The 25,533-nt window shown below is 46.7% G+C and overlaps 1 protein-coding gene across 1 annotated transcript in view; it reads left to right on the plus strand.

Moving 5' to 3' along the window:
* IKBKB (inhibitor of nuclear factor kappa B kinase subunit beta) overlaps positions 1-17,025 on the plus strand; it is a 74,029-nt gene extending 57,004 nt beyond the window's left edge. The window contains exons 9-22 of the mRNA XM_039235587.1: positions 558-665; positions 1,775-1,904; positions 2,243-2,437; positions 3,278-3,392; positions 4,737-4,860; positions 5,418-5,569; positions 5,763-5,824; positions 6,896-7,005; positions 8,407-8,456; positions 8,564-8,663; positions 8,870-9,017; positions 11,208-11,335; positions 14,568-14,658; positions 15,676-17,025. Of these exons, the coding sequence (XP_039091518.1) occupies positions 558-665; positions 1,775-1,904; positions 2,243-2,437; positions 3,278-3,392; positions 4,737-4,860; positions 5,418-5,569; positions 5,763-5,824; positions 6,896-7,005; positions 8,407-8,456; positions 8,564-8,663; positions 8,870-9,017; positions 11,208-11,335; positions 14,568-14,658; positions 15,676-15,741 (1,579 nt within the window). The 3' untranslated portion in view covers positions 15,742-17,025. The remainder of the gene's footprint in view (positions 1-557; positions 666-1,774; positions 1,905-2,242; positions 2,438-3,277; positions 3,393-4,736; positions 4,861-5,417; positions 5,570-5,762; positions 5,825-6,895; positions 7,006-8,406; positions 8,457-8,563; positions 8,664-8,869; positions 9,018-11,207; positions 11,336-14,567; positions 14,659-15,675) is intronic.
* Positions 17,026-25,533: the final 8,508 nt, after the last annotated feature.

A 25,533-nucleotide genomic window follows, 5' to 3' on the forward strand; every position in this document is an offset into this window, starting at 1 on the left:
TTGCTGAAGTACTTGGTTATCTATGAAGCATTATTCAAATTTAAGTTCTCTTCCTCATCACCAAAAAGGTTTGAAACTAGTTGGATTTAAATTTTTTTCCCTTTACATACTATTTCAGATGCAGCCATTAAGTTCTCTAAATTGGGAAATGTAAGCGTTCATTCGTCATTAGAGATAACATGCATTTAGAGGAAAGTACACTGTGCATGCATGTGGTGTGTGTTTTTTCCTATAAATGTGATCTGCATGCAGGGATCCTTGTTCGGAGGTTCTAATTTTACCCTCTTTCAAAACATGAATTTTGGGTTAGAAAAAATGATAAGGAGAAGCAGTACCGGCTGTGGAACTCCGGGCACAAGATGGTTCCTTCAGGCAGTACAGACTATCATGCTCGGAAGGAAGGCATCCTAGCAGAGAGCAAATGCACTGTTACCCAAAGATAAAATTGCAACCTAGGGGTATCCTGTACAGTTGTAAAGCGCCATGTTACCAATGTACAATGTCTCCTGCCTGCTGAGTGACTTAAGGGCTGTAATTAAGGAGATACACATTTGCAGGCATTCCAAAGTCCGGCAGAAGAGTGAGATGGACATTGTTGTCAGTGAAGACTTGAATGGAGCAGTGAAGTTTTCCAGCTCCTTACCCTACCCCAATAATCTGAACAGGTAAGGCCCAGCGGCACTTCTCTATGAGCTTCTCTTCCCTTTTTAGAATAGATGTCTGCGGTGACACCTGATAGCTTTTAAATAGATTATCAAGTTATCATCCTGTGACTAAGAACTTGACATGACCGTCTCAGTCATCAACTTAGAATGGATTCCACCCCCTCACCCCATCTAGAAAGCCTCTCTTTTCTAAATTCACATAGTAATTTATCTGTACCTCTTACTGCCCTTAGTAGCGTCTACCTTGTACTACATTTGGTTTTGTATAGCATTTATCTCCTAGTCAACTGTAAGCCTTTTCAGGGTATGGGATTTTTACTTCTCTTTGCACTCCTGTGTAGCCTCATGCTGTGTCATAGTCAACAAATACCTTTGTAGTTTGAACAGCATGATAGTCTTAGAGCCAATATATGAACAAATAGCAATGCCAGTGTTGAATAATAGTACAAAAGCAAACAGCAAGGCAGCCACACACACCTGAGTAGCATGGGAAGTAATCACCATACGTATTTAGAGGATGGGGAGTGGATTAGAGATATATGGAATGACTTTGGATGAGCTGGAACTTTCTGGAAGGATCTGGAAATTCAAGGGGGAAGGAGTGAGGGAAGCAAAGGCATGTTGCAGGAGGCAGTGAGTAGGGAGTTGGCCTCTGTGGAGGCTGAGAGCACGTGCATGAGGTAGGCCTGTGCCCGGAAAGGGGCATGAACTTTGTTGGGGGAACCATGAGTGCTTTTGCGGACGGGGGTGGATTCACAAAATAAATCTGGCGGCACGGGGTCTAGATTGTATGGGGGTGTTGCCTGGAGGTGGGACATGCCTATAAAGTGCATTTAAAGAGCTTCACAGTTCCTTCTCATGCAGCCAGGTGGAAATTTGGTCTGGTGAGAAATCCTGAACTTCAGGGGGTGTTGTAGCAGATCAGGGCAGCACCCGAATCATTTGTTTGGCTGGAAGCGTTCTCTATCTGTCAGATTAATTCATCTTCAGTCATCACGTATTGGCTGCCGTGGCTATGAGTGCGGTGAACACACGTGAGGTGTGCGTGGTAAGGCCTCCTGAGGCTGGTGTTGGAGTGGTCTCCTATTGTGTGCTCATCTTCCTCTCAGTGTCCTGGCACAGCGACTGGAGAAGTGGCTGCAGCTGATGCTGATGTGGCACCCACGACAGAGGGGCACTGATCCCGTGTACGGGCCCAATGGCTGCTTCAAGGCCCTGGATGACATCTTAAACCTCAAGGTGAGTGTGGAGCCAGACTAGCCTCAAGGCAGCAGGTCCCCGATGGGCCGTGGCAGGGCTGGGGACAAAGAAGAGCTCCTGCAAAAGCAAGTCACGGGCCATCTGAGCCGTGGAAAGGAAGGCTCCTGTGACAGCGTCAGCCCCCATGCTGACTGACATCGGTTCTAAGGTCACACTGCGGACAAAGAGCAGCATTAAGGACCAGAATCTGCAGACTCTGGCACCGAGACTCCCTTCCCCCAGCAGCCCCTTTCTTCGTATGGCTGGGAAATGCTGGAAGGTGGGCCTCTCCGTAAAGACGGGGTTTAGTTTCCAGTAACATATGGGTTGTGTTGCAGCTGGTTCACATCTTGAACATGGTCACAGGCATCATTCACACCTACCCAGTGACAGAAGACGAGAGTCTGCAGAGCTTGAAGGCCAGAATCCAGAATGACACAGGGATCCCTGAGGAGGACCAGGAGCTGCTGCAGGAAGCTGGTCTGGCGTTGATCCCTGACAAGCCGGCGACTCAGTGTATTTCGGAGGGGAAGGTGAAGCCCCGCTCCCTGCACAATACCCCGGTTTTCCTGGCTTTGCCTCCAGGGGAATAACTGCGCACGCAGATTTCAGCTCTATTTTGTCACTCAGTGCAGATAAGTTGGAATGTGAGATCCCCTGCGTGGTCTAATAGGAGACATGAATCCTGCGCACTTGACTTGGTGCTCTGAGACCACTCAGTGCCTTTCTATGGGCTCTGTTGCCAGAGCAGCGCTTCATTCCTCCGAATCAGCCACAACTGTTGTGTACAGAGCTGTGCTGACGTCTGCAGCTATGCGGGGCTTGGTCCCTGCCCCCAAAGAGCCGACAAAGTGAACATGTGAGAAACAGCCATGGGTGAGGAGGGAGAGAGCGAACATCTCAACTGCACAGTAAAGACAGTAGAAAATAAGATAGAATGTAATAAGTTGTGAATGAGGTGTGCGTGTGGATAATAAATGTAAAAGGGCCTCCTCGGGGGGCTCAGTCGGTTAAGCGTCCGACTCTTGGTTTTAGCGCAGGTCAGGATCTCATGGTTTGTGGGTTTGAGCCCTGCTTCAGGCTCTGCACTGACAGTATGGAGCTTGCTTGGGATTCTGTCTCCCTCTCTCTCTTCCCTTTTCCTCCCTCAAAAATAAATAACAAAATAAACATTAAAAAAAAGTGTAAAAGGAACAGGAAAGGGAGGTCTAGGCTGGAGTCATTAAGAAAGGCTTCATGGGAGCTCAGCACTTGCTGGCTGAAGATGATGCCGTTGCTAAATAGTGGGACATGCCCTGAAATCTCTTTGTTATTACTTGGAAGAGGAGGGGGTGGGATCCACAAGATCTCAACTTCCTCTTGTCCTTTTGCAGCTGAATGAGGGCCGCACATTGGACATGGATCTCGTCTTCCTCTTTGACAACAGTAAAATCACGTATGAGACTCAGATCTCCCCACGGCCCCAGCCTGAAAGCGTCAGCTGTATCCGTAAGAACATCATTGGGTTGTTTTTGTTTTTGTTTCTGTTTCTGTTTTTGGTTTCTTAAATAATCACTTGTGGGGCACCTGGGGGGCTCAGTCGGTTAAGCACTAAACTTCGGCTCAGGTCATGATCTCACAGTTTGTAGGTTCGAGCTCCACACTGGGCTCTGTGCTGACAGTGCAGAGCCTGGAGCCTGCTTGAGATTCTGTCTCCCTCTCTCTCTTCACCTCCCCCACTCACATTCTGTCTCTCTTTCTCTCTCAAAATAAGTAAACATTAAAAAAATTTTTTTAATAATCACTTACAATGCTTGGGACAGAGTAGGAGGGACAGTCATGGACCAGGAGAGGGGTCCACACCAACGAGACGAGCTTATCCAGTCACTGGGGCAATCTTCTTTACTTGGGACATAGGAGTAGCCCAGCCAAAAAAGAGTAAAGGAAGTCTTCAATTTCAGCCTCACAAACAGAATTCTAAACATAGGACAGAGAAAGCTGCCTTCGCACCTCTGAACTTGTTCTAATCAAATGGCCATTTTATTTATTTTTGAAGTTTTACTTATATTTTATACATGATACAAAAAAAATCAAAAGATATAAGAGAATATACACAGTGACAAATAAGCCAGCCTCTCTTCCCGATTTTCCAGTTTCTTGCAAGGAGACCACTCCTGTCAAGTTCTTGGGTCTACCTTCCAGGGGTATTCTATGCATTATAAAGTGTGTATGTACTTTCCCCCAAAGTGTATGGTAGCATACAATGTGTATAGAGATTTTCCCCCTGCTGGTGCACACAGAGCTGCTTATTTTTAACACCTGTATAATATTCCATTGTATGAGTGTTAGATGGACATTTTAATGCATCTGCCATTCCTGCTATCATACACACACACACACACACTCTTACACACTCACTCACTCACTCACTCACAATAAGCAGATCTAGGGTCCAGAGTCTTAGTTCCAGACTTATTGCTTATTTAATCATGTTCCAGTACTACTGGTCGAAGCTGGATTTTAGAAAACTTCATATAATCTTAAATATCGTAAACATAAAGGTTTCTGTTGAAAGCATCAGAGCCAGTGTACGTGTGATTGACTCTACATGGTTCACAGAGTGTTTCTTCAAATCAGCAGGTATTTGCTGACTGGTATGTGCTTGTGCTGTTAATGGGATACAAAAAATGTCTGTGGCAGTAACCAGGCTTACCACCCAAGAGGGTTGTGTCAATAACATAGTAGTTCAGTTCTGCAACTGAAAAATGTCAAAGGGCAGGCGATGTCACAGGGCATGACACAGTTAATCGCAGGGCAGTTTTTCTCTGACGGTTGCATACGTCTCTGTTCCAGTTCAAGAGCCCAAGAGGAACCTCTCCTTCTTCCAGCTGAGGAAGGTGTGGGGCCAGGTCTGGCACAGCATCCAGACCCTGAAGGAAGACTGTAACCGGCTGCAGCAGGGACAGCGAGCTGCCATGTATTGTGCCAGGCGGTTTGGGGCTTATTCACAAGGGCTTGGTGGCTTTTGCCACAGGGAGGTGGCGGAGGCAGGGGTCCAGAAGCAACTGGTAGGAGAGACAAGCGGGAGACACTGGTTTGGACAGGCAGGAAGTGGTCAGGTGGGCAGGACTGAGAGAGGCCCTTTTAGGCTTTACGAGGTGAGTGAGGCCAGCCCATGGAGCAGCAGTGTAAACTGAGGGCTGAGCTGGCTGACCTGGGGGCAGATTTTGGAAAGTGGAAAAGTTCGTGGCATTTTGGGTCAGCAAAGCTCTGACTGTCACGCCAGGGACTGCCTGCCTCTCTCCCCGGGTTATGACTAGCTGGGGTTACTGGCCCTTTGTGTGGTACTTTGCCTTATTCCGGTGCCGGCTGAGGACTAGGAAATTGTATGATTGTAAGTGGATGCTTTTGTTACAATAATAATAAGTATGGTAGGGACCTGCCTTGGCGTTTGAGGTGGTTTTGCTGTTGTACAGGAAATGGTATTTGGATCCCAGACATGCCCGAAGGCTCTGTTTCTTGTGGTCCCTGCAGGATGAATCTCCTCCGCAATAATAGCTGCCTCTCCAAGATGAAGAATTCTATGGCTTCCATGTCTCAGCAGCTCAAAGCCAAGTTGGATTTCTTTAAAACCAGCATCCAGATTGACCTGGAGAAGTACAGTGAGCAGACGGAGTTTGGGATCAGTGAGTGTACTCTCTGCAATGAGTTTGGAAAGACCATTACTGTCTTCCTCGCCACCCCCCCCCCGCCCCCCCGCCACCCCTTCCTGAGGTTTCTTTTGCCTCTTATAATTGAGTTGCTTGTTTCTATTTTGGTTTTGTGGTGTTTTCATTTTGCTTTTCTTTTTTTTTTTTCCCCCTACATTTTTTTTTCCAGCATCAGATAAACTGCTGCTGGCCTGGAGGGAAATGGAGCAGGCTGTGGAGCTCTGTGGGCGGGTAGGAGACTCGTTTTAGTTTCCCGTTCTCACCGAGCGGGGAGAGGCTTCCGACAACCTTTTCTCGCCCTCTCCTCGAACACCAGATCCATCTCGTATGTCCCGAATCAGGTGGTCCTCGCCAGGCTCTCTGACCCTAGCTGGGACTTGCTGGGAAGAGACCAGGCCGGTGGCCAGTAAAGGGGGCCCCACGGTGGTGGATGCAGTTGCTGCACAGACCTGGTGCGCATTTGAACAAGGCACAGAATGGGAAGTGCCCTTACGGGAAGCCCAGGCCTCTTCCTATCAGAAAGGGCCTCAGATGAATGATCAACACCCCACCAGGCCAGGCGGTTTGCCTAGTTTTGTTGGGACACTAAATCCATAGGAAAGAAAAAGTGTAAGCATAATATTTTAGGACAGCATAAATTAAGTGCCACTGAAAAACGTTAATTATGAGGCAAGGGAAGGAAGTATGGCTTAGTGACCCTCAGGCAAATTGAAGACAGAAGCCCCCAAGGCCTTTTCTGGACTTTTTACCATTTTCTTCTGTGAACTTGGGTAGAGACCTTCACCTCTGTGTCTTAACATCAGTTTCTATAAATCGATACTAATATGTGTGTGCTTAAAAGTGGAGATTATGTAGGTAGTACCTTCTCTGACCATATCTCCAACCCATCCTGGCACTCACATCCAGAATCTCTGAAAGAGAGGAGCCCAGGCCTCCTGACATGAGATGGCTTTGGGGCAGACAGGGGCAGAGAGAATGTACATTGGGCATCTTCTCCGTGCCAGGTACCGTGCCGGATACTTTATGTACTGTATCTTATCTCACTCCTAAAATGGTCCCATTAGAAGCCTATTTTATGGCGGAGGAAACTGCAGCTCAGGAGTTAGGCGCTTTCCCCATGGGTCGCACAGCTAGAAAGTGGTAGTCCCGAGATGCACACCCAGGCCTCTGACTGCAGAGTCTCTGTCCCTTCTAGCCAGTCAGGTGAGAGTCTTCGGTGAGTTTGGAAGGTGTTCCCCCCAAAGCTCGCATCTCAGAGCGCCCTTATTGCGTCAGTTGACATCAGCACAGCTTTTTCATCAGGAGAATGAGGTGAAGCACCTGGTGGAGCGGATGATGGCACTGCAGACTGACATCGTGGACCTGCAGAGGAGCCCCATGGGGCGGAAGCAGGGGGGCACACTGGACGACCTGTGAGTACCGACCAGGCGGCCGACCACAGGCTGACCCACAGACGCCCGGGCCAGACTTCCATACGTGTGTTGGGATCACATAAGTGCTCAAGTGTGGTATCGTAGAAGCTCTGTGAGACCATTCCATAGAGCGTGATCCCCTGGCGAAGCGTCTTGGCATGTTCCAGCTGAGTCCCAGAGATGAGCAAGGGCCAGTCGCCATCACTGTCGGCCTTCATTTCCGTGTCTATCAAGTGCTGAGACTTGTCCGTCCTCACAGAGTTGTAAAGATCAATTCAGGTGATTCAGATAGAGCAGGAGTTCATCAGCTATAAAGCCTGATAAAGGAGCTTTAACCATGGCATCAGACGTCACTGTTCGCGCAGCCCGCCCGCACCCGGGTGTGGCTCAAAGAGCAGAAAGTAGAACAGAGGAGCCCAGCAGGTCTTAAGATTTCGAACTCGGAAACTGTTCATTTGAGTCTTTATCAGGAATCTGGCCTTGGCTCTGGGAGGTAATAAGGTGCCCAGGCAAAGCAGTCCCCCCCCCCCCCCCCCCCGAAGGAAAGCACAGATGGGAGGGAGACGTGAGCTGCCTCAAACTCATGGGAGTTCCCACGGGGCTGAGTGCTATCCTGCAGTCTCTACCAGGATTCGCAGGACCAGAAGTTCGAACATCAGAAACCTGATGATTCGTATTCTGTATTTTCTTGAGTTATTTAACCCTTTATTCTCCTTTAATTTTCAACTGAAAGTCACCTCGGAAATGTCAGCAGGTTTCACTGTGTTGAGGCGGAAAAGGGATAGAAGTTTGTGTCTGCCCTTGGGCTTGGGTTTTCACGGGGGGCCCGTGTTCTCCAGGCTTAGGTCCAGTGATGGCGCTGGAATCACCATTCCAGAACCCACGTGGACAGGAAATTCCAAGGGACAGAGTGTAAACTCCTTTTCTTAGGAATTGTTCTCATTAGGGGCACCTGAGTGGCTCAGTCAGTTAAGCATATGACTCTTGGTTTCAGCCTAGGTCATAATCTCACAGTTTGTGAGTTCGAGCCCCAAATCAGGCTCTGCACTGACAGCACAGAGCCTGCTTATGAGTCACTCTCTCTCTCTCTCTCTCTCTCTCTCTCTGCCCCTCCTTTGCTTGCTCATTCTCTCTCAAAGTAAATAAAAATAAACTTAAAGAAAAAAAAGATTCTCTCTCTCTTGGAGAGATGGGTGAGTTTTGATAATTTTGATGGGTGAGTTTTGAGTCTTAGGTGTCACCTATAGCATCACCAGGGTTAGTAATTTCCTCCAGTCAAGATGTAGTGCTGGTCTTGCCTCTAAGTCAGTGATTCTACGGGCAGGAATTGACTAACCAGTGTTCCACACGTGCTTATTTGACCTCAGCATCTTGACAGAATTTCCCCTTTGTGTATTTCAGAGAAGAGCAAGCGAGGGAGCTTTACAGGAGACTTCGGGAGAAACCCAGAGGTAAGTGGGGCATTCTGGCTGCCTCACGGTTCTCATTCTGTTGTGTGTGGCGTTGGCACTCGCTGCCAGCCTCTGGAGGAACTGTGTGCCTCCTTTCCTCTTTCCAGACCAGCGAACTGATGGTGACAGTCTTGAAATGGTCCGGCTGCTCCTTCAGGCCATCCAAGGCTTTGAGAAGAAAGTGCGAGTGATTTATACGCAGCTCAGGTATCTGCCCCAGCTTCCCTACTTCGGGGTGGAATTCAGGAAGTGGTGAGGCCCCGTGTGAGGCCATTTCCTCACGGCCCTCTGACTTGCTTACCCTGAAGGCGATTTATCTATGGCTGCTGTTGGATACATAATTCCAGGGATTATGTTCTCCTGTTTTCTCTACCCCCAATGCCACTGGAGTTTGTCACATTTATTCTTTACAGTAAAACGGTGCTTTGCAAGCAGAAGGCTCTGGAATTGTTGCCCAAGGTGGAAGAGGTGGTGAGTTTAATGAATGAAGACGAGAAGACTGTCGTCCGGCTTCAGGAGAAGCGACAGAAGGAGCTCTGGAATCTCCTGAAGATCGCCTGTGTGAGTGAGCCCCCCACGGCCGGGCCCCCAGCCCCCGGCCCGCCAGCCTCCTGGGCCTTTCCACCTCCAGGCTGCTGTCACCACCTTGGTGTTTAAGAGCGAAGAGCAGAATGGGAAGATAGTTGCTTACGGCGGAGGCAGGGTGCAAGGATGGTGTTTTTAAGATCATGGACTGGAGCATATTTGTAGGTCAGGCAGGAGACGGTGCCCTGGGACAGTCACAGTGTCAGAGAGGTAGGAGGCAGTTGAGTGTCCCAGTCCAGAGAGGAGTGGGGTATCAGCTTCACGGGCATGCATGGAAGGATCGGCCTTGGGAAGGGATGAGTAATGTTTCCTCCTGTAAGAAAGGGAGAAAGTTAAAAAAGGAGAGATGACAAGGAGAGAAGCTTCAGGAAGGAGAGGGAAGTTGAGGTATTTCCAGTGACGCCTGATAACGCCGTCTGCATTCACATGACAGTTGCTGAGTGCTGACCATGTGCCCAGGAGTGAGATGAAAACTGGAGGTAAAGGAGGAAAGAAGCGCGTTACCCGGCCCACGAGCTGAGAATCTGGTGAAGGGCACACGCAGGGAAGTGAATTCAGATTCGGGACCGGAAGTGCTTCTCAGCAGCCGTAGTGCTGTGAGCATGAGCCATAGCCTGAATGCAAAGGAGGAACGTTAGCTTCAGTCTTGGAGGTGTGGGAACCTCAGGGAACGTTCACAAGGAAGTGTTGTTTCAACAGAAGAGTGAGTAGGAGGTAGGCAGGTGGGTAGGTGGAGATGACATTCCAGGATGCAGACATCGCTCTGTCAGAGGCACGGAGGCCTGAAGGAGTAGGTGTGTTCCGGGTGCTACACGCAGAGTGGTGTGGTGTCGGGGGGAAGGGCTGTTGTTTGGAATGAAATTGCGGAGGCAGGCGAACCGGCTTATGCAGGCCACACTTTATTTCGAAGGCAGAGAACACACTACGGAATTTGTTTTTCTCTCTCGTGTCAAAGGAAGTTAAGTATGGGAATGGTATGGTCACATTTGGGTTTTAGGGAAATCCCTCACGGCAGCTGGGGAACGGATCTGCGACTTTGGCGGACCTCGGCACGGAGCAGGGGCGCCGCTCCGGGGGCTGGAGTTGCAGAGCCCCGGGGGTGCACAGGACGAGACAGTGGAAGGGCTGCTCTCCCGCAGGCCCAGGCTGAGCGGAGGAGGTGGGTGTGGGGTCCCTCCACGAGTGACCATGAGCAGGGCAAAACTGGGGACTTGACTGACTGGTCGCAGCCGGACCTTGACTGTCAGCTGGAAGGAAGGATGTGGAACCAGGATGGGTCCCGTGGCTCGTGAGGCTGAGCGGGATTGAAGACCCGTGGGCCACGGGGAGGGCGGGCGCTGGGTCTGTGAAGACATGAGGCCAACAGATGAGAGTTCGGCTGGAAACTTGGGGTGGGGCGAAACCCGAGGTGCTGGGAAGGTTGGCATAGGTCATCTGAGGGCTGCAGGTGTGAGGAGGTGCGAGCAGCTGGAGCAGGAGCCACTGGCTTAACATCTTGACTGAGGTGGAGCGGCTGCAGCAGCTGGGAGGTCAGGATGTCTTGGTTTTCATCTCAGCTGTCCCACAGATGGTGCGATTGACAGAAGGCCACTTACAACCTTCTGAGATGTCTCAGTCTTCTATTTGAGGCTGCAAAGACATCTCCTTAATTTCCTTATAAGAGTTTGTGAAGCAATCAAACTAATGAATGAAGCTTACAAAGATAGGTATTCCAATCTCCCTATACTTACAATCTTCTATCAAAAAATAGACCTCTAGGGGCGCCTGGGTGGCTCAGTCAGTTAAGCATTGGACTTCAGCTCAGGTCATGATCTCACGGTTCGTGAGTTCAAGCCCCACATCAGGCAGCTCAGAGCCTGGAGCCTGCTTTGGATTCTGTGCCTCCCTCTCTCTGCCCCTCGCGCACTCTCTCTCTCCCTCTCTCTCTCAAAAGTAAATAGACATTTTAAAACATTAAAAAAAAATTACACCTATAGATGCGGAAAGATTTTCTAAGCCTAAATGCAGACTGTGGCCATGAGCAGGGATGTTGACTAAAACTTTGTAGGGACAGCTAGTGTCTCATGACCCATTGTTTCAGGAGAAAATACCACGGTGTGAATGCAAAATTGGAATCATCCCTCTGCTCCAAAATTCTGTTGACTCTGTTTTGGCTTTGTCCTTTAGAGCAAAGTTCGTGGTCCTGTGAGTGGGAGCCCAGATAGCATGAATGCTGCTCGCCTCAGTCACTCCGGTCAGCTGATGCCTCAGCCCTCCACTGCCCCTAACAGCTTACCCGAGTCCATCAAGAAAAGGTAGGTCACTGTAAGGTGCCGGTGTGATGGCCTGGGTGCACCGGGAGGTCATGGGAGTGGATGGCCATGTTTATCACTGATAGAGCATTTTATCTGTCTAGTGACTTTGGGCGTGTGTTTCTTTGTGTTTGTTAAAATGCTAGGCAGGTGTGATACTTTGCTCTCTAGGTCCTTGCAACTTGTTAACTAAGTAGTTGCCTTGTCTAAGGATTGGATTACTGATTGCTTAATGAGGACACTGAAGGTGCTGGTCAGTCACGTGCTATTACATAGTCCCATCAGCCATCATCTGTTGTTCAGAACCAGACTTCCCACAGGGGGTACCCTGTTGGCCACGCCTCAGTCATCTTGCCTCCTCCCTCTCACCTCCCACCGCTCTGAGTTACCATATTAGGGTTTTCCTCTCACTGCCTCACCTCACCCCCCTCTTCTCCCTTGCTTTCCCCTCCTGTCACCTAGGCCACTGCCACAGAGGTGGTGAACAGCATTTCAGCCCTTCCTGCGAGGCCTTTGGCCTCCCTGCTTCCCATCCGGTCCTGCTTCAAGCCCACCCTAGTCAAATTAGTCTTCACAGAAAACCATTCGATCAAGTTATTTTTTGTCCAGTAACTAGTTGTGGCCTCCCCCTCCCCCAGAGGATTCAACCTGAGACTTTTCAGACAGCTGCAGCCACATCTGAGCCACTGTCCAGGCAAATCCCCCGTCCCCACACAGACTCCCTGCCCTGGCCCAGCGCTTCTCAAAGTCTGAGCCAGACCAGCATCAGCGGCATCAGGGCGCTTGTTAGAAACGCAGATGCTGAATCAGCCGCTCGGCGGCGGGGCTCAGCAGTCAGCCTTCCAGAAGCCTTGGCTGGTTTCTGATGCGCTCTGAAGTTCCAGAACCTCCGCGTGCCGGTCGATGTCCTGTCCTGGGAGGTCCTTCCACCCACAGGACACATCTGCCTCCCTCTCCTCCAGTGCCCTGGCCGCTCGCATACACAGCTCTCTGCTTGGACCGCCTGTAGGTGTTTTTGTTCCCAGTTCAGTCCCATGCAGCTTCTTCAGCATCTCCTATGTGTCGGGTCTCCGGCCCCGGCGATGGATAAAATCCTTTGTGCCGGCAAGTCTGTAGACCTAGAAAATAGACTAATGATTGCCTAGGGCAGGTGGGAGTTTGGGTGGGAAGTGACTGACAATGGGCACAAGGTTTCTTTTCGCATGATAAAAATGTTCTAAAACTAGATTATGGTCAAGATCGTGTAACTCTGTAAATATACTAAAACTGTCGAATTATATACACTTTAAATGGGTGAACTTTATGGTATCTCAATTATATATATATTTTACAAAACCAGTTAGTTTTATTCTGTGCACAGGAAATAGGGAGGTCAAATAAGACAATACTATTCTACAAGGATTACACAGATATTATCAGTATAAACAAGTATGTCAGAAAATTAGGAGGCAAGAATGTGGAGCCTTGCAGATTCATCACCTCATTCTCATTGTCTCTTTCCCCACCCCCTCTCTCTCACACACAAACACTTACTGTATTTTTGTATCCCCAAAATGGTAATTGTAAATGACTTTTTGAAAAGCTTTCTGTAATGTACATGATAAGAACCTCCTACTGAAAATAAAAGGTCTTTTCATTAATGAAAATTATCAGGAAAACAATTCAGGAGTATACATACTTGACTATTACACAGACATTTAATACCCTATTAATTGATATATTTACTTAATGAAAAAGAGAAAAGACAGCCTTGGGGGATAAAAGCAGAGGGTGGCAGTTAATAAAATGCCTTATGGGAAGTTCATGAATCACAGGAAGTACAGTGCTCTCCTCGGCACTTAATATACATCAGATCCCATCCTGAATACGGCTTTCACTCCTGGCTCCCACACGCCAAAAGGCAATACTCTACTACAGAAGAACCAAAGAAAGGCGACCAAAGAAAAGTTGTTTTAAAAATCCTGTTCTGGAACGCCTGGGTGGCTCAGTCAGTTAAGTGTCTGACTTTGGCTCAGGTCACAATCTCACAGTTTGTGGGTTCGAGCCCCACGTCAGGTTCTCTCCTCTCAACAGATCCTCTGTCCCCCTCTCTCTGCCCCTCCTCCACTCATTTCTCTCTCTCTCTCTCTCTCTCTCTGTCTCAAAATAAGCTTTAGAAACAAAACAAAATAAAAATCCTGTTCCTGTGCTTGGGGGATCTCGTAGACTATACTGTTGTGGTCCTTAATCGTACGTGACCTTAGATTCTTAATTCTCTCCCCAACCTACTGTGAGCTTGAGGATAGAAACCAGGCCCAGTGCCTCTTACGTTGTCCTTTAGGGCTAGCCCTGAGCCTCCAACCTAGTTAGTAGCTCGTGGAAGAGGCTGAGCAGAAAGGTGGCCTGTGTTCCTTTCATCAGAGTGTCATACTTTGCAAGGTGAGTGGAGGTCCAGGGCCCTGTCTTCCTGGATTTGGCGTGTTCCCTCCGATGGTTCCTCAAAGCTCTGGAAGAGTCATCCCGGGAGCACAGGTTGTCTGTCCATGTCCTAGAGCTGAGGTTAAAATAGGACAGTGGCTTATTATACTCTTCCCTTTCTCCCTACGGCCGTTCATGACAGGTACATTTCTTACCCTGGAAAAGAGAGAGCAGATTAAAAGAAATCGGTTCTCTTGAATGCTGACAAAAACTGAGGACTGATGGATGTGGGGGGGAGGGGGGGATGGGGGGGAGGAGGACACGTGTGGGGATGAGCACTGAGTGTTATGTGGAAACTAATTTGACAATAAACTATTTGTAAAAAAAATAAATTAATTAAAAAAAAAAAAAAAAGAAATCGGTTCCCAGAACTTGCTTTTTCACAGATCTCAAGGAACTATAGAAATGGTGAAATTACTTGGTCTGTGTATTTCTTTTCTATTTCAGAAACTGGAAAACAGGTGATTTGTGAGATATCTTTAGATTTTGGCAATTTGGAGAGAATTCAGTTCAGTTGTCTGAATTTACTCCTAACTTTTCTATTAAAAAGAGATCTGCTCACTCTTTCACACTGTGAACAGTAACGCTTATGGCTGAGGGTGGGCTTCTGAAAAGTGCTTAACTGTGAATGAGATTACTGGTCAATGACACGGCGCTTTACGACACTCAGCATCAAAATGATTGTAATTTCATTTTTAAAACCTTGTCAAAATCTCTGTAGCATCGTCTCTGAAAATTCACGTTGGCCATCTTCTAATAATTTGCTCGTTTTCCTTAGTGAAGAGCTGGTGGCTGAAGCGCACAGCCTCTGCACCCAGCTAGAAAATGCGATGCAAGACACCATCAAAGAACAGGACCAGAGCTTAAGGGTAATGGCCCACGTGAATCCCACCTATTCCATGTCCTTTCTCTCCATGGCAAACCAGAGAAAGAAAATGCAAAGGCAATCCAGCGTCTCCTCCATCTCCATATATGCTTATGCTTTTCTAACACAGATTTGTTATTCATAGTGATGCTAACACTTATTGAATGGGTACAAGTCCTCTACGGGCACTATTTCATTCAGTCCTCGTAACACTTAATTTTGATAAGGGAGGGGACGTCATTCTGAGAAGGTCTCCCTCTCCCTGCGGTTTCTGTAACTCTGCTGACTGTCTGTGTGTATGGAGTGCTGTGCCAGACTGGGGCTAAAACATGGACCAGTCACAGCCCCGCCTCTCAGGAGCTCAGAGCTTAGCAGTCAGCACTACTAGTTATAGGGAAGCTAACCTGATGAAAACTAGTCAAGGTACAGGTACATTTTACGGCAAAGCCTCTGAGCCATTCCTCAGATTTTAAAGGGCCCTTTCCTGCCAATACAGTGACCCTCTAGCCTCTCCCTAACTTCTCAGTTTCCCGAAGAATCCGAGGGGATGTCGCTAGCTAATTGTAATCACTTCTTATTTATCCAAGTGTCCGTCTCTGGTTTGGGGCTTTCTCTATCTTTTATTCCTCCTCCTGACAGCATGTGTTTTGCACTTCTACCAGAGGAAAAGGAAGTCTTATCAGGCCATTTCATCAGGTAGGCTTGGAAACTGGGAGCTGAGGTTAGCTCTTGGTACCACCTACCCACGGTGAGAAGTGCCGTGAGCCTCAGCTGGTACTAAAACTGCCTGTCTAGTTTCCATAGTCACGGAATCTGGGGGGCTTCAAGCTAGGCCGAAGGAAAGTTCCCGTACGGCTGTGGAAGTGTAGCTTTAGCTTGAGAGTACCTTGCAGTAACAAGACTGTGACTAACGAGAGGACTTAAATTTCCTTCTAAATCGTGCTAGTCGCCTCCTGAGGAAGACAAGCAGTCCAAGGTTATTGGTGGCCACTGTATTTTTAACATGCCTGTTGACTTTCAGTCTCTAGACTGGAGCTGGTTACAGACGGAAGAAGAAGAGCAGAATAGCCTGGAACAGGCCTCCTGACTGCGTGGGTGGCCTTGACCACCCGATGGGGCTACCCGCCCCAAGGCCCTTGCACGGTGGCCCCTGCCGTCACAATGTCCCAGCAGTCTTCGGCACCCAGACAGAGATCTTCTCGCTTCCCCAGGAGCTGTGACATTCACCGTGGGCCAGGGCTAGGGTCCTCCGCGGGCGCTGCCAGCAACTTGTCTGCACACTGGGAGTCCTGCGTCGCAGAGGCTCAACAAACACTGCTGCCGGGCACGAGCCCTGCAGCTGCCTCCTCTGGTCTGAAAAAAGTTCTCAAAGTACTTTCCCCACAGACCACTGGACAATTGCCTAACGTGCCTCTTCCGGGACAAACTGTGGAGGACGCTTGGGGTCCGCCTGCCCTCTCCTGAGCCCTCCTGATCTCCAGAGGCCCTGATCTGCCTGTCCCCACAGCTGATGTTTCGTCTGGATTTGGAACTAAACAGACTTTTAAATCGTAGACTCGGCCTGGCCCCAATCCCCATCCTGTCTCTTCCTCTTTTCATTTCACTGCTGCTAAAGTTTCCCTTTTACCCACTACTTAGGTGACTGTGCCCCCTCGGCCAGGTCAGCCAGGTCGTAGGTGAATGCCGGCTCTCCCCACCCGCAGCCCTTAAAGCCACAGAGTGACTTGCTAGCACCGGCTCAGGGAGCAGTTTCCTTCCTTCGGGTCCGGAGGCTACCCGGGAGCGCGTTATCCTGCGGAAGAAGGGAAGAAGAAAAGACAGCTGTGCCCACCCCATCTCTGCTCAGACACATCTGTGTGCGGTGGTGGTGGGCCAGGGGAGCACCTGCTTCTCGGATCATCTAGCAGTATTATTAAATTGACTTATTTAAAAAATAGCTTCTATGTTTTGTAACATGACTCGAACATTTCTACCGGGTTCCACAACCCATTTTTGGCAATATTTATGGTCAGGACTTCGGAACTGAAAAACTGGCTTCACGGAAAATGTTATAAAATAGAACCATGCCTGGATCAGATGGTGTCCTAGCACCATCACTGCTTCCGTGGCGTTTCACAGAAGTTCTTTATGTGAAAGCAGGAAAACAAAATGTGTTTGGATGATCACCAATAGGCGAGTGTGGTCAGAGAAGAAAGTTGGAATTGGAGGGTTTTACAAACTAGCTTCCATGGAAACAGTACAAAGGGTTTCATGGTCAAGTAAGTTTAGGAAATGCCTTACGCTTTAATTGCCTCTGGGAGATTCACATTGTACACTGGCGTAGTAAAGTTTCTGAGAGTCCTTTAATAATAAACTGGCTTAACTGTGTAAATCTGTTGACCAAATGCCTTTGACAGATCTCCCGCCCCCGTCCCCCTGCCCCGTGTGAGTGTAACATTTGATGCAGCATGATTTTGGAAACACTGGTGAGGAGCCTAGTGGGAAGTGAGACCAGAAAGGGAGGCCGCAACGGAGCCAGACTGGGGAGGCAAGGAATGCGAGACTAAGGGTTACGGGCTTATTTTATAGGCACTGAAGAATTTTAGCAAGCAGATAACATCACCAAAGCAACGGTTTAAAAAGGCTAACATAGGGGCACCTGGGTCGCTCTGTGGGCTAAGCGACTCTTCGTTTTGGCTCAGGTCATGATCTCATTGGTTTGTGAGTTCGAGCCGAACATCGGGCTCCGTGCTGACAGTGCGGAGCCTGCTTGGGGTTCTCTCTTTCCCTCTCTGTCACCCCCCCCACACACACACACACAAATAAATAAACTTTAAAACTTTTTTTAAAATATTAAATAAAAAGACTAACTGGAATATGCTAATTGATTAAAAAAGTGAAAACCATGGAGGTAGGACTTGCACTTCCAAAATGATATGGTAGATGTACGTTCCCCTATTCCTCCCTTTAAGTATAGCTGAAACCTGTCAACCTTACATACAAGCAAATAGAGGAAGACTCTGAAAGGTAGAAGGCGGCAGACCAGCTAGGGATCTTGGACCTGAGGAAGGACATGGTGGGGAGCTCCCTGGGCTTTGCTTTCACCTCATCTGTCCCCAAGTGGGTGCTGGAGAAGCCACCCAGCGGGCACAACTGAAGAACCTGGCTCCCTCTAGCGGTATGAGATGCCCAGAGCAGCTGTTACAGAGGACCACAGAACCAGAAGTCTGTGCTCTCCCAGTTCTGGAGGCCGGAAGTCTGGAAGCAAGATGCTGACAGGACAGCGCTTCCTCCAGGAGCTCCAGGGAGATTCTGTTACTTGTTTCCTCCAGCTTCTAGGGAGTCCAGGGGGTCCTCGACTTGTGGCTGCATTTCTGCCTCCACGTTCGCATTGCCCCTTCATCTTCTGTCAACTCTCTCCTGTGTGCGTCTTATTAGAGTCCCTGTGATTGAGTTTAGGGCTGATCGGCATAATCCAGGATAAGCTCTTCTCAAGACCCTTCATTTAATCACGTGTTTTGCCACGTAAGGGGTTTTGGGTGCGGACACTTCTTCTAGCAGAGGGGCACCACTCGACCCACTGAAGTCTACCTAGCCCCTCGAAATTCATGCTCAGCCCACACGTAAAAGACATTTACCCCATCCTAACATTCCCCAAAGTCTCAACCCATTACAGAACCAAGTCCACAACCACAACCTAAATGTCATCAGCCCAGAAGTCCTGAATTTCATCATCTTCATCACTTTTGAGACTTGGCCTCATCCATCCTGGCTCAAAAGTCCTCTATCTGTGGACCTGTGAAACTAGAAAACAAGGTACTTGCTTCCAAAATACAATGGTGAGATACACATGTAATAGACATTCCCATTCCAAAAGGAAGATGTTGAAAGGAATAAAGGAGTTATCAGTCTCAAGCTAGCTTGAAATCCAGTTGGCAAATTCCATTAGGTTTCAAGTCTTGAGAATAATTCTCCGTCGCTTGAGGCTCCACCCACTGGGCCCAAGCCAGCTCCATAGGCCTCTTGAGTCCGTGCCCACAATGACTCATGGGCCTCTGCTTCTGTTCCCATTCCTCCAGCCTCTGTTTGTATCCATGGCCCAGCTCTCTGAATCATTCTTTTTCTTGAAGGCTAGCACATGTTTACGACTGAGTGACTCTATCAACCGTTCCCTGCCTGCAGAGTTTGGGAAGTCCAACAGGCATCCCTTTTCATCCTCTCTCTGGCCCCTCCCATCCAAGCTGGTTTCTGTGATAGTTTCAGAACTTTTGTGGGTCCCCTATGTGTGTCCTGAGAGTCCATGCCGTTAGACAACCCCATCTCTAGCCCTGGCTTCTGGGGCGATGATTGGGTGGGTCTGTGAGTCACACACATAATCTCTTCAACAAAAGTTTGTCCAGCTGCACCCTTGGCCTCCTCTGCAGAGATGCTTCCTCCCCCTCCCCGCACCCCCCCCTCCCCCCAGTGAACTTCTTCATTTTAGCACCTTTGCAATCTGAATAGGCTGAGGGCCTTGCAAATCATCCAGTGCTGGTCCTTTTTTTTTTTTTCCTTACAGTCCTTTCTTCAATTTATTTCCTTCCTTTTGCATGTTACTATGAGCAACAAGGAGAAATCAGGTTACACCCTCACGTTATGTGCTTTGATTGGAAATCTCTGCAGCTAAACATCCAGGTTCATTGCCTAGAAGTTTCGCTTTCCACATAATGGCAGAACACAGTTCAGTCAAGTAACATTCCTATTTCTACCAACATTCTGTCAATGATGTATGAGTTCAGTAAGATGATACAAGATTTTTCTGCCACGCTTTTCACCTTCTGAGCCCTCATCAATGTCTTTAATGCCTGTTTTTATTACCAGGAGTCTAAGGTAACCCGAGCTGTTTCTATCATACACCTCAGAATTCTTCTAGTCTCCATCCATTATCTAATTCCAAAGCCACTTCCACGTACTTAGGTATTTGTTATAGCAGCATTCTACTTCCACAAACTGGGTGGCTTAAAACAACAAAAATGTGTTCTCTCACAGTTCTAGAAGTACTAGAGGCCAGAAGTTAGAAATCAAGATGCTGGTATGGCTACACTCCCTTCAAATTTCTAGGGGAGATATGTTCGTTTCCTCTTCCAGCTTCTGATGGCTCTAGGTGATCTTTGGTATATCAGTACATCTGACCAGTTTGTGCATATGTGGTTACGTTGCCTCCTTTTCAATTTGTCAAATCTCTCCTGTCTTTATAAGGACACTTGTTAGATTTAGGACCCATCCCAAAACTTTGGGATAGCTCCTCTTCTCAAAATCCTTAATCACATATTTTGCCATATAAGGTAATGCTTACAGGTTCTGGGAATTAGGACATGACCATACTTTTTTTGGGGGGGTGGGGGGTGTCACTGCTCAATCCATCACACTAGCCAAAGAGCTAGGACAGAGGCAGCCTAGGAATACAGAAAACTTTTAAACAATAACCACTCAATTCCAGTTAGCACTGCAAAATAAAATGTTCTCACCCCAGCTAGAAAGACCCAATAGGAAGCTTAAACTTCTAGGTACATCAGGCTAAAATGAAGTACCACTGGAGTGATGTCAGACAACACCAAGTGAGGAACTGGGACTTGCACTGATGCTGAGCAGTAACAACATCTCCCCCCACCCCCGCCAACCCCCATGCTCCACTGGATTAAGTGGAGACCACATGGGGAACAGTAAGGAGGCACCTCACCCCTTCCAACCAAGCTGGTGTTGGTGGAGTAATGAAGATCCCTTCCCACTTGGGTGTCAACAGAAGCCAAGTGGGAGGCCTGGGCTTCCACTCGCCCTTGGTAGAAATGAGACAGCACTCTGCCTTCCCCATTGGAATAATGTCACAGGAGACCTGCTAACACAGAAGAAGTAAGTAAAATCCAGAGTCTCATCACCTAATACTCAGATGTCCAGATTTCAATCTATAATCACTCATCATACCAAGAATCAGGAAACCTCAGCTGAGAAAAGACACTGAAGTGGCAAAAATTTAGAATCATCTAAGAGGATTTTAAAGCAGCCACCATTTTAAAAAAGCCTCAAATAATTATGAACTTGCTTGAAACAAATGAAAAAAGACAAAATCTCAGCAAAGAAACAAAAGATGCGAGAACGAAGTGAAATTTTTAGAACTGAAAAATACATAACTGAAGTAAAACTGTCAATGGATAGGGTCAACAGCAGAAGGCAGAGAAATAAACCAGTGAGCCTGAAGATGGAAGAGAAACTTCTCAACCGAAGCAACAGAGAGAAAACAAATTGGAAAACATAACAACAGAGCCTCAAACGCCTGTGGGACTATAACAAAAGAGCTAATATTCTCATCATTCAAATCCCATGAGGAGAGAAGAAAGAAGGTGTGGTTGAAAAGTATTCAAAGTAGTAGCTGTAACTTACCTGAATTTGGCAAAAAACAAAAATAAAATAAAACACTCTGTATATTCAACAAGCGGAGCAAACCCCAAACAAGATGAACTCACACAAAGAAAGAAACCCACACAAACACATATAGTCAAGCCTCTAAAAACTAAAGACAAAGAAAAAAATGTGTAAACCTCCAAGACATATATTTTACTTTTGGGGGAATAAGGTGGTAGAAATGATTTGAATGACAGTTATCAGAAACAAAGGAAGCCAGAAGAAATGACACAATATTTTTCAACTGCTGAAAGACAAGAACTGTCAACCCCAATTCCAGCTAAAATATACTAGAAGCACATTCAAAAATGTCATATGAATGAAGGGGAAGTTATGAAATTCTCAAAGAAAACTAAGAGAATTTGTAGCCAATAGACATGCCCTAAAAGAATGGCTAAATGAAGTTCTTTAAATAGAAAGAAAATGGTAAAAGAAGGATTCTTGGAACTTCAGGAAAGAAGGAAGAGAGGTGCCTGCGTAGCTCACAGTCAGTTGAGCGTCCAACTCTTGATTTCAGCTCAGGTCATGAGCTCATGGTTCATGAGTTTAAGCCCTGCGTCGGGCTCTATGCTGACAGTGTGGAGTCTGCTTGGGATTCTCTCTCCCCCTCTCTCCCTGCCCCTCCCCAGCTTGCACTCTCTCTCTCTCTCTCTCATTATAAATAAATAAATATTTTGAAAAAAAGAATACAATAGGAGTTAAAGTATGGATAAATACAATAGACTTTACTTTTCTGGAGTTTTCTAGACTATGTTTGATGATTGAAACAAATATTATGACATGATTTGATATGGTTCCCAGTGTACATAGAGGAAATATCTACGACAAACTTATTATAAATAGAAGAGGGTAAAGGGATATAAAGAGAGGCAAGGTTTCTATACTTAAAGTGAATTCATTAAGTGACACTTTAAACTCAAGAATCAAGTAAACTGATAAGATATACATATGTAATATGATATCTACAGCAACCCCTAAAAAAAAGCTATACAAAGATATACACTTGGAAACACTATAAATAAATCAAAGTGAAAACTTTTTAAAAGGTTGATTTGTTTTGAGAAAAAGAGAGCATGCATATGGGTTGGGAAGGGGCAGAGAGTGAGAGGGAAAGAGAGAATCCCAAGCAGGCTCTGTACTGTCAATATAGGGCCCAACACAGGGCTCAAACTCACGAACCTTGAGATCATGACCTGAGCCAAAATCAAGAGTGAGATGCTTAACTGATTAAGCCACCCAGGCGCCCCTCAAAATGAAAGTTTTAAAAATGTTTAAATAACTTTAAGGAAAGCAAGAAAAAGAAAACGGAAAGAAAAATCACCAAGAATGAACAGGAAACAAAAAATTAGATGGCATATGTAAGCCTTAACACATCAATAATTATATTAAAGGTAAATAGCATGAATAGAAGGTACTAGTGGAAATGGAAAGAGTGTGGGGAATGTGAGTGATATGAATATTTGGTAATATATTCTGTGTATATAACAAGTGCTTAGTACAGATTTACCAGTCAGCAGTACTGGTCTTATCACTATCCTTTGCTTCTAGACCCATTCTGATTAATAAATATTGGGTAGCGACTCCTTTTCCTTTTATGTCGCCTTGACTCCGATTTCAGCGAGATTCAAAAATCTAAAAAACAAAGCTATTATGGCATATACTTTGATGTCCTCATTGATAGAATATCCTAGAAAAGTGTTGTTCAATAGAACTTTGTGTGACGATGAAAATGTTCTAATCTGCAGCATCCAGTAGGTAGCTACTAATCACATGTGACTGGTGAGCACTTGAAAGGTGGCAAGCCCAACGAAGGAACTGAATTTTTACTTTATACCTTTTATTGACTTTCATTTTAATGTCCATGGCCTGGGGCGCCTGGGTTGCTCAGTCTATTGAGCGTCCAACTTCGTCTCAGGTCATGATCTCACGGTTCGTGGGTTCGAGCCCCGCGTCGGGGTCCATGCTGACAGCTAGCTCAGAGCCTGGAGACTGTTTCAGATTCTGTATCTCCCTCTCTCTCTGACCCTCCCTTGCTCACACTGTCTCTCTCTCTCTCTCAGAAATAAATAAAACATTAAAAAATAAATAAATAAATAAAGAGCTCCACAAGATGGGATTTGGGCTGTTCACTGTTATATATACAGCACCCAGAGTAGGATTTGGTACTTGATAAGTGTTCAATAAATGTATGTTGAATGAATAAGCACTTTCTAGCCCACATGTATTTTGTCAGAAGTACCTAGCACTATCTCTTTAAAGGGTTTAAGTTTTTGGAATCCTGAAATAAGAGACTAGGGGCTTTCAGCTCTGTCTCTTCTTGATGCCAAGGAAATGAAACAAGTAAAAGTATTTGGGACCAGTAGAAGGGAGGAAAAAACTGACCGTTCATATTTGCAAAATATCATCACTCAAGGCAGTTCTCATTTTCCCAGGCTTGTAGCCTCTAGAGAATGGTTTTTTGAGGGTTTTGTGTTTTGTTTTGTTTTGTTTTGTTTTGTTTGTAACAGCCAAAACACTATTTCTGTGTGGAAATTTGAGGACTGTTACTACTTGATTTACTCTATCACCTCCAACCAACTTCGGCTCACTCCTTTGAAATTGCGTGAATCTTTGCAGTTTTCTCAAGTAATGTGGCTTATACATCGTTTAATCCCTCTTCCTCCTTTTCCCCTACTCTGCTCAAATCTCATTCCATAAATGTTTGATTAGAAAAAATTTTATCCAGTTAGGAGCCCTTAAGCAGTACTCAGTATTTTTTCCAAATTGGGTTTTGTTAGTGATATATCTAAGGGTAACATGCCAGTGTAACCAACTCATTTCAGTTTGTTCAGAACTTTCTTTGTTTGAGCCCTGAAAATCCTGGCTCCCAGGAAACCCCTCAGTCCCCTCCAAACTGGGCAGTCAGCCACCCTACATCATGGTGTGCCGACCTCTTCTGTAATTTAAAGCATTTGACACTTAAGCAAAATTGCAATTTAGGATATTCATCCAGTACATATTTGTTGAGTGTCTACTCTGCGGCAAACAAAAATGAAGTTCCTACTGTGACGGAGCTTAGAATTCACATTAGGGGAGGAAAAAATAGAGTGGGGAGGAGGTAGCAGGCAACTAATACATGTGTAAGTTTCCAGTAATTTTCGTGGAGTGGAGTAATTCTGCAGCAATAGAGAGGGTCCGGGTGTTGTTGCTCAGGATTGTAACAGGGATGTGACTACCTGGCTGAGACTGGAATGATGTGAAGGCAGCCAGGTGAAGCCCTGAACAATGAGAACAGAGTCCTGAAGCAGGTACATGTGTGTGCTACATAACGACATGTGTGCACTAACAACGGGAAAAGTGGCAAGAACTGAAGTAAAAGAGTTGAAAGGAGGTAGATCACGTTAGAATTTGGAGTTTATTCTAAGTGCAATGAGAGGGTATTTAAACAAATGAATAACATATGCTGATATACATTTTTTAAATTTGTCCTTTTTTTAAAAAATGGTTTTAATGTTTATTTTTGAGAGAGAGAGAGAGAGAGAGAGAGAGAGAGAGAGACCAAGTGTGAGTAGCGGAGGGGAGGAGAGAAAGGGAGACAGAATCTGAAGCAGGCTATGAACTCAAGAACGACAAGAACTCTTGAACTCAAGAACCGTGAGATCATGGCTTGAGCTGAAGTCGGATGCTTAACCGGATGCTTAACCGACTCAGCCACCCGGGTGCCCCTAGTTTTGTCCTATTTAGAGAATGGCCTGCAGGGGATCAGAGCAAAACCAGGAAGCCCACTGAGGAGACTGTGGCAGCAACGGGGGAGGGATATCGTGGTAGACTGAACTAGAGTAGTGGTAGTAGAGGTGGTGAGTGGCCATCCAATTCAGGGCATACATTCTGGAGATAGAACAGGCAAGACTAGACAGATTTGATGTGGGGTGTGAAAAGAGCCATTAAGTATGGTTCCTAGGTTTTTGCCTGATTGGAGGGGGGGGGGTTGGATTAAAACGCCATTAGCTGAGTTGGGAAAGTTAAGGGGAAGTTAATGGGGTAAAAATTCAAGAGTTCTTTAGGACATTTATTTGTGAGATGCTTATCATGAACAACTAGAGACATCCAGCAGGCAGTTTGGTACATGTGGCAGAACTCAAGAGAGAGGTCAGGGCTAGAAATATAAACTTAGGAGTCCTTGAGCTGGCACGACATTTTATTTTATTTATTTATTTATTTTTACAGATAGTTTATTGTCGAATTGGTTTCCATATAACACCCAGTGCTCATCCCCACAAGTGCCCTCCTCCATGCCCATCTCCCCCCTCCCCCGCCATCAGTCCTCAGTTTGTTTCTCAGCATTCAAGAGTCTCTCATGGTTTGCCTCTCTCCCTTTCCCCCACCATTTCCCCCCTTCTTCTCCCCCATGGTCCTCAGTTAAGTTCCTCCTAATCCTCCTATACGTGCAAACATATGATATTTGTCCTTCTCTGCCTGACTT

This window comes from Hyaena hyaena, unplaced genomic scaffold (assembly GCF_003009895.1).
Source record: "Hyaena hyaena isolate Hyena2069 unplaced genomic scaffold, ASM300989v1 scaffold_100, whole genome shotgun sequence".
NCBI lineage: Eukaryota > Metazoa > Chordata > Mammalia > Carnivora > Hyaenidae > Hyaena > Hyaena hyaena.